The 9,558-nt window shown below is 33.1% G+C and overlaps 1 protein-coding gene across 2 annotated transcripts in view; it reads right to left on the minus strand.

The window, feature by feature from the left end:
- Nucleotides 1–4,837, minus strand: part of LOC131156296 (protein PHOTOPERIOD-INDEPENDENT EARLY FLOWERING 1) — a 32,772-nt gene extending 27,935 nt beyond the window's left edge. Inside the window, exons 1-8 of one of the 2 annotated variants that reach the window (XM_058109854.1) lie at nt 4,455–4,837; nt 2,159–2,227; nt 1,609–1,689; nt 1,306–1,413; nt 1,073–1,153; nt 891–979; nt 609–754; nt 451–512 (exon numbers count right to left, since the gene is read on the minus strand). In XM_058109854.1, coding sequence (XP_057965837.1) covers nt 451–512; nt 609–754; nt 891–979; nt 1,073–1,153; nt 1,306–1,413; nt 1,609–1,689; nt 2,159–2,218 — 627 coding nt within the window. In that variant the 5' untranslated portion in view covers nt 2,219–2,227; nt 4,455–4,837. Of the gene's footprint in view, nt 1–450; nt 513–608; nt 755–890; nt 980–1,072; nt 1,154–1,305; nt 1,414–1,608; nt 1,690–2,158; nt 2,228–4,454 lie in introns of those variants that run through there. The other variant, XM_058109855.1, reaches the window with a different exon arrangement.
- Nucleotides 4,838–9,558: the final 4,721 nt, after the last annotated feature.

A 9,558-nucleotide genomic window follows, 5' to 3' on the forward strand; every position in this document is an offset into this window, starting at 1 on the left:
CATACATGAAAAGCAAAAAAAATTAGCTACTGTTGTTTTAAGCCAATATGTGTTACATCTTTTTACGAGTGCCAATTAATTCTCTAGAAGTAAATAAACCAATATCAACGATTTAATGGTTTTTTAATTTCCAGAGGGCATTACCCTAGATCGAGGAGAATGGAAAAGAAGGATTCGAATAACCTACCCTCAGGGCTCAGCCACTGTTGTTATTGTTTATGTTTAGAAAAATCAAATAAATGATTGAGACATACTTCCATGGGCACCCATTGAGGTTCAATGTCTAGCAATATTTCAGTACTAACACAATTAGGTTGGGGCTAAAATTATATAGCATTGCCTGATTTGACTTTAGGTTCATCAAAAAAGCACATGCAAACATTTTCATCGCCTTGGTTTGCCAATAAGGTAAAGTCAAAGAGATTTAAAAAACAAAAAGTAGAGCCTCACAGATTTATCTTCAGATTGTATGTCGTAGTCATCATCAATGTTCACAGGATCTGAATGCGGTTCTGCACAGAATATGCCAGCTTTGTTAAATGAGAAATATATCAGCTTTTCAATATGATGTCGTGTTCCATGAGAACTATCTACATGTTTCTGCTTACCAACATCTACCTCTGTACATTTGTTAGTGTCAATTTCATCCCCTTCTTCATATTCACTACTATATCTCTCCTGTTCAGAATTTGGCTGCACCGGTTTGTAAGGAATGGGTGCATTTACAAGATTCTCTGCGAGCATTGTTGAGTACCTTGAAAAAAAAAAAACAATAGAACATACCAATTGACTTTTCCCTCACAGGCATAACCTAGAGAAGCATCAGAAGGAAGACAACTGACACTGTGTCCATGCACCACAAAAATATGGTCAGATCTATTAAAATATACCTTTCAGTTTGTCCTAGAAGAAACTTGAGTTGTTTATCAAGTGCCTTTTTTTTTTTATCTTCAAGCTCCAGTTGATGCTTATAAAGCACCTGAAATGCAGTTTTGGGGAGAAAGGATAAATATACAGACGCTGAGAGAAATTTTGGGTTTAAGGAATAATCAAATAATCATACAAAACTTGCCAGCTTCTCTATTTTCATCCAGAATTTCTTCATATCCTTAGAAATATTAAGTGCAACTTTTCGCAACCGTTGTTCTTCTTCCTGATCTCAGTTTTAATAAACCAAATAACAAAACAACACAAACAGATATAAGTATGACAACAACTTCCCTATATAGGAAGAATGGAAATACTTTTTCTCCTTTTAGTATTATGGATTAAATATTTTCAACTTATGATGAGAAAAAGCTGAACCTTCACTCTCCTTTCTCCTCTTGTGGCCTGATCCAACATTCCCTTGCTAGCTCTTAAAGCAACCTTCTTCGCCTGAGCTAATTTCCATTTTCTTTCTGACTCAAAATCCTGAAAACAACTAGTTCAATGAACAAAACATTCACAGAACATGTGGTGCATATACCACTCCTGTGTATTCACTTAACATGAGTGATAAAATTATATCATGCAAATAAATACTGATAAAAAAACATCATGCAAGTAAATAATCAGAAAGCTTTTAACATAAAAGATCACCTCTTGATGGCATTAACCACTTATTACCTTTGACAACCAAACCATCTCTTCTATGACATGATCCCAATGTGTTTTAGGGCGACGAGGTTCTCTTGGAGCTTCAAGTGCCTACAGCAATAAAGAACAATTAAAGAAAAACACAACAATGGACAAATATGCAAGGCTTGCAAAGGCAGTGGACATCTCTAATTAAAAACATTCATGCAAATACACATAATCATCAAGATGCAGAAAATATCAAAGCAAGAGAATTTTAGTCAAAGAGAGTAATTTAAGTTCTATGCTCCAACAGCCCAACTTTATCATTACTTTTGCATTTATGGTACTACTATTGAGAACAAAGGGGTGCAAATTGAGCTAAGTTGGGAACTCAAGATTTCCAGCTCTGCTTGGGTTGACCAAAATCTAGCCCAACCCACCTGCACTCATACAGTTAAACCCGCTTCCCTTTGTTTGTGTAGTACGACTAAATGCAAAAGGCATGAATTATCAAAAATTTAGAACTCCAGATAGATCAAGAATTGAAAATTTTCCATCTTTAAGGAAAATAAAACTGCAACCATAGAATATCCCAAACCTTTTGACGCCTAGCTCTTGTCTCATGGTCAAGCTTGGACCGTGGACCTTTGGAGGTCATGATAAGAATCTGCCCACAAAAAAAAGTCAAAACATATACCAAGCACTAATCTGGTTAATTTCCAAACCTGTCTTTCCCACCCTTCAATGGAGGACTTCTCAATTCTTGCAATTCCCATCAAAATGAATTTTTCAGAAAGAAAAAAAAATAATGAAAATTTTCAGGATAAATTTTTAAGCACATCAAGTTTACATCTAGATGTGAACCAATTCCATAAAATTAACTCTGAAAGTGTTGTTAGGGGCAGGGGTTCTGTAAATAATGGCACATTGTTGATTTGAAACTATAATTAATTCACAGATTAAAAAATATATATCATGTTAACACTTAAAATGGTGTTGTATAACTTGTACTAATAGAAATTTACCCAAAGGAAAATGAATTCCCCTTCAAAATTTTCAGAATTCTTATTCCTAGGAACCAATAAAAATACAACTCCTAAAACAAGAAAAACAAAACAAAGAAAAAGAAATCCTGGACAAAAACCTCCCCCCCCCCCCCCAAATTCAGCAAGAACACCAGTAATGTTGAAGGTTACACTTTACAAACGACAACATTTCAAATGGTAGTGTCTCATCTGAAAATTCTCATATTGTTGACTTTTTGCCCTCGTGGAAAGTAAAATAGTTTCCTCAACAATACAACCTACAAATGTATACAAGATTTTTTCTTCAACAGCTCTGGGTTTGTCAAGGTACTCAATAGGCTTTTTCCCATTAGGTTATGTTTGGTTTGCAATATCTATTCCTAAGAATAGGAGGAATACAATGGAAATGTAATAAAAATTGTATAGCAATGTAATGATGTTAAAGGAAGTCAGCCATGCAAAAGTTTGTTTTATTCCACCCAACAAGAAATAGGATGGGAATAGGCATTCCATAATAAAATTTGAGAATAGTTATTTATTATCTATTCCATATTATGGAATTCGAAAAAAAAAAAGTGTATTTTATTTGCTTTATAGTTATAGTATACATTTTTTTTTTTTGTGTAAACCATAAAATCCTTCTATTATAAGCACCCTATTCTTAGGAACAGACATTCTGGCAAACCAAACATAACCTTATTATGAAGGGAAAAGACAATCAAGAAGCTGTAGAGATGTGCATTTCTCATGGCAGTTTGGCGCCTTGGGTTGGAGCAGAATGCATCGATTTTTATAAAGCAATATTTATCCTCTTTGGGGGAGGATCACTTTTCTTGCCTCACAGGGTTATGCTTCTGGAACTTGTAAATAAGTGGGATTCTAATTCTCAGCCAGAAAGGAGAGCTTTTTTGAGTTCTCTTTTTTTTGTATTTTTTTTTTTATTTCTTCTTCTTTTAGCAGCAGGAAAAGGAATTCTCTGTTTCTGCATCTCACTGTCCCATTCTAATTAATAACTTTTTCTATCATTAAAAAAAATGATAATAAGCATGCACAGGATGTGCATCCCTTAAAAAAGAACAACCAAAAGGGTGGGGAGAAAAAATTACAAGAAGAAATTCAAGACATGCATCCCTCTCCACAACACATGAAGTGCACAGTATGTGTGTGTGTGTGTCTGTCTGTCTCTCTCTCTCTCTCTCTCTCTCTCTCTATATATATATATATAGCATCAAGACACTACCATTGTGACAATGCCATTATCCACCTTTAAATGTTTTCTTCACTCCCAAATTTCTTCCAAACCCAAATATCAAGCAAAGCCACAGAAAAGAGTAATTTTTTCACCATATCCTGCCATTTAATCCCCAATCACAAACCAATTAACCAACAACAACTGAATCTAAACCATTCACTGTGCCAACAATGTCAAGTTTCAGGTCACAATTAGTCACTGGCTTTTTATTCTTTTCCGACACATCTTAAACCAACTTTTCAATTGCTTTGAAAAAAGGGTTCTTATGAGCATACTACCATAAAATATAACTCGCAAACCAGCAGCAGCTTATGTATATTGTTCTAAGGAGCTTACTATTTTAAAGATATTTACAGTCTAGTACTTCATGCCGCATTTTGCATTTCTTTGAAAGGGACGAGCGAAGAAAAAAAAAAACACAGCCAACCCAAAGCCCAGCCTGACAAGAATTCAGTGGTATTAAGCTCAGCTGAGTGAGCTTTCAGTTTTCTCCAGCTCGGATAATGAAAAACCTGGCATTCAAATTCTTGAATTTTTTTTCTCCTCTGTTCTTTTCTTTGCTTCTTTTCCTCTAAAGTTTATTGGAAACCAAACAGAGAATGTAATCAAAAACCAACCTGGTGGCTTTTACTCCAGCGAACTTTCTTTAATCTCTAATGTTGCGCCAAAAAGTTGAGCAAATGAAGTAGCAATCTTTATGCCGGAAGAACGTGGCCGTGGAAGCTCCGTTAATCAAAAGTCCCGAGTCTCAAAGGTTTAAGAGTTCAGACTTCCACAAATACGAGCAGAAATTGATGGAACAAAATGGAAAGTGAGGAAGAACAGGAAGTACAATGGAATGCAATCGTAGAAGCAGATTTATCGGGTTATATGAGTGACGATTAGATCGAAATGAGAAGAGAGAGAGAGAGAGACAGAGAGAGAGAGAGAGATAGAGAGAGAGACTATGTCGTTGTTTGGGTTAGGGTTTTCAGTTGAGCGACTTCGCAGACGGGAGACCTTTCTTCTTCATTCGGGACGCTCTTTTGGGTTCGTGCTGCCACGTGGACAAATAATTTCATAAAATTTATTAAAGGGATGAATAAATTTTATCCACGTAGGATTTGGCGTCTTCTACACTTCAACCCACTATAATTTAGCATTAGCTCCCAAGAGACTGCAGGGAAAAAATAAAATATCCTTTATTTGCATGAAAGAACATAAAACCCAATAACACAGTGTGAGTTTTTCTAATAATAAAAATATTTTTAAAAAAATTAAAATATAATCTATTTTTATTGATAAAATGAACATCCCATTAATCAGTCATTAAAAAATATTAAATAATAAATTTTATCAATAATAAAATAACATTTCTTCTGTTCGGCGTCTGGTAGGGAAGAATTCGTCCACTTTAGATTAACAAATTTGACATAAATACAGCAAAAAAAAATCTATTATTATATATAGAAAATAAAAAAATTACTAATAAATAATAAAAATACCTAGTAATTATAATATTATAAATTTTTTATTAGATGTACGGTTCATAAAAATTTAATAGTTAAACACATCATAAAACAAAATAAAACATAGTTTAACATTTTTAAATTCAAGCAACCTACCAAACATGAAATAGTGTTAAAAACGTAATTTAAAATTTTCAAAATTTACACTTTATAAATTAAAACTAAAAATTTGTGTGTGAAATATAAATGTTAAATAGATAAAGAAAACTCAAATTTATATTAATTAGTTGATCTTTATTAAAGACAATTCATTGATTTTACCTGATTTTATTCAAGTCACTATATTATTAAATATGGTGTTGACCTTATAGGTCATTCCCGATTTTGATGATGACAAATAATTGTCTACTTTTCCCATTTTTAGCAACAGCAAAAATGATCTAAATAAACATTTAAGTATATAAGCAAATAAGAGGAAAATATACCCTCAGGGTGTGGTTCAGGTGGTAGTGCGGGCTGCGGGAGTACCTCTCACGAGATCAAGTGTTCAAACCCTCCCGAGTTCGTTTCCACCCCTGGATTCTTGAAATTTACCTCCCTTTGGAGTTGTGGGTTCGGCTTCAAAGGGCGCAGGATTAGTCACATGGACCGTAAAACGGACACATGAAAACCCGGTGCGTAATCCAAAAAAAAAAAATAAGAGGAAAATATCATCCACATATGTTTGGGAAAAATTTTAAGAAATTTTGGTAGCATACTATTTGAAACTAGAACATTTCCCAAAAATATTTGTATAGAAGTGATCTGATTGAGTTCAAATTTTCAATTATCCACAACAATCAATTCAAACATTCCACTATGATCAAAAACAATAAACAAGAGTATAATTATCAACATGCAAGAGATATGATAGTCATGCATTGCAAATCATAAACAAATTCACAAAGCATGAAATATAGTAATGAAACACACAAATTGTATAACTAGTTATTAAAAGGTTCAAATGACATAACAAACATGATTAGAGCAGAATTATCTACAAACCATAGCAATTTAAATTATATCATAAGACCCGTAAAAGTTTTGATTTTAAAACATACGGCATATGATACCAAATAAAAGGTTTGAGCTTAAAACATCTAACTAGTTCACATGCATTTTCATGTAAGATCCATAAATCAGTTATGCAACATCCTTTGTAAATTTTTTTTTAAACAAAAAATAAATAAATTTCATGACTTAAAATTTTAAAGCATAGATAGCACAAGTCATGAAAGCACTTAACACACGAGCAAGAAATAAAACATGTTTCATTTAAAAAACATTTCTTGCTATAATAAATTTTATATATATATATATATATATATATATATATATATATACAGATATTAAAAATATATCTCCTTTGATATTTACAAAAAGTAATGGGAGTTGCTTGTTGAAAAATAAGATTTTAATTTAAAGCAAGCAAGTACAAATTTTCTGGTTAGTCAATTAAGCACATACTAAAATATAACCAGAAAATCACAATCACAATGATTCTAAAGATGTCAAACCATTTAAAGCAAGGATTACATGGCAAACACACCAAAACTAACAATTGGTATCAAAGTCTCGTTGCACTAGGCTTAACAGCTTTTGTAAAAGATCGCAATGGCTCTCATTGGCGTATCCCCATTTGGCGAGGGATGATCACCTTCTAGCCCTCCATTGTTTTGTGGTGTAAAGACCCTAGGTCCCAACACTTAGTGCACATAGACCCAACATCACTAATCATATCAGGGGAATTAACTGAGGCAAAATTAGACTTAAAATGAAAAACATTGTGAGAGGTCGGGCGACCGAACCCTTGGTGTTCAATACACCTCGAGCGCTCGAACCGCTGAGAAGTCAACGAGTTGACCAGGTTTCGGGCGATCGAACCTGTAATAAACCTATCTCCCTTGGGCGACTGAACCTGTGTCAGGGTACTTTTCACCAACCTGGGTGACCGAACCTTTGTGTTCAAAATGGTCTCGGGCAACCGAACTTGTCAGTTCGGTTAACCGAATATTAGACTGGGCACGTGAACTGCGAATAGTAGGAATATCACCTTGGTTCAGCTAATTGAACCAAGACTCGGCACCCGAATGTTTAAAAATAAATTTTTAAATCGAGTCTATTCGGTCAACCGAACTAAGATGTAGCCACTTGAAACCTCTCGAGTTACTTATTTTTTACGGGATTAAATTTAATTAAATGGAGTTAATTTTCTTGATTGGTTTTAAAACATTCCTAATAAGGACCCCTATGTCCCCAACGGTTATAATTTGGCTTTTGTCTATATATAGGGCCTCATTTGCACAAATTAAGCAAAGATTAGCAAGATAATTAGTCAAAAATCCTCTCAATTTCTAAAAGCTTATCTTGCCTATTTTACTTCAAATACTCTCATACATCCATTTCCTTGATTAATCCTAGCTTTGTGAGAGTTTCTTATTGTGCTATTGTTTGTTATAAATTGCTTATACTCTCATTGTTTTTCTTGATTGATTGTTATTATTTTTAAGGAGTCAAGCAAGAGTTTTTCTACAAAGTTTTATTTGATAAATCTAGTGTTAGGAAAAACTTATTAGCTTAAGGATCTTTGTATTGTCATTACAAAGATTCGTATAGCAATAATCTTTTGTGTGCAAAATATATATTTTTTTTACAAGCTATATACTTCAAACTACTCTTGTGCTTATTTCATTGAAAGAAAATAATTTGAGTTAGTTTGAATATTTGATCAGCATCTTTGAAACCCTAATCAAGTATTAAAATTTGTTATATCTAGTTTCAAAGAAATAGTTTATTAGAACACTCTTGTGCTTGATTGTTTATAGAAATAACTTTGAGTGTTGATTGCACACGTAGAGTATTGAGCTTATAGTTCATACATCATTGAGGTGCATTGATTATACTGTGCATAGTGGTACATATCAGTTCGTGTAAGAAGCATTTATTTGTACATAAATTTTATATCATTGGTTGTATTCTAGGCATGAGCCTGAAGAGAGAGACTAGTCATGTTGAATAGTCCCGGATTGGCTTAGACCCGGTTAGGAAAGTTAGGTGCACCATCCTGGTAAGGTGTAGGTTGAGGTCAGCCCCGCTAATTGACCTAGTTGTAACTGGTACCACTCCACCCATTAAGTGAGCCATAGTGGAATCTTTGTGCTGGTGTAGCCAAGGTAAGGACATAGACATAGTTGGTCGAACCCCGATAACATATCGTATGTGCACTTTATTTTACCGCAATTTATTTACCACACGTGTATGTTGTTCTTCAATTGTAGGTAAATGTTGCGCATGATTTAAATTTCCGCATATTATATTTATCTGTGCATTTAGAATTGCATAAAAAGACTCTTAGTTGTGAAATATTGCTAACATCTTGTTTAACCTAGAAATAAGTTTTAAAATTCCAATTCACCCCCCCCCCTCTTGGGAATACACCAAAGCTAACATATGGTATTCAATTAGATCCAGAAAGCGAGCTCCAATTTGAACAACCAGCTGATTCAAGGTGATTTTTAAATTATAGTTTATTCTTTAAAGATATATGTACTCATTTAATTTGCATCAAATGTATATAACAAGTACTTTAGAATAATGTAATTTTCTAAGTATTTTTTGGAATTATTTGTATTATTAATTCATTTTTCATATATTTAAAATTTTTTGAAATAATAATTTAATGGAAAATGAATTGTGTTATATATACGTGTGTGTGCTTCAGTATGAGTTTAAAATGCCAACCATTTAAATTATATTTTTCTGAGTTTAAGACTGTTTATTAGATATTTATATGCGAAAATGAACTGATGAAAGTGGAAAATATTTTTAGGATAATTATGTAAGAAATGAAAGGTATTTTCAGTATATAAACATTAAATGTTGGTTGACTTATTATAGGCAATGTATGAATTTTATTGCTAAATTGTGTGACATGAGTAAATGTAAATTCTGTGCAAATATATGTTAAATGTATGAGATGCAGGTTAAGTAAGTAATACATTGAGAATGAAATATGATATGAATTATGCTGTTTGTGTGTGTTAATGCAAACATCTAAACAACTGAAATATGTTGGATAAAATAGCTGAAAAATGTTGGGTAAATGTATGACAGCTGAAAATGCTGGGTAAAACAGTTGAAAGATGTTGGATAAATGTATAATAGCTGAAAGATGTTGGGTAAAACAGTTGAAAAATGTTGGGTATGTAATGAAATGAAATGAAAAGGGAAATGA

The sequence above is a fragment of the Malania oleifera genome, chromosome 5, assembly GCF_029873635.1.
Source record: "Malania oleifera isolate guangnan ecotype guangnan chromosome 5, ASM2987363v1, whole genome shotgun sequence".
Classification (NCBI taxonomy): Eukaryota; Viridiplantae; Streptophyta; class Magnoliopsida; order Santalales; family Ximeniaceae; genus Malania; species Malania oleifera.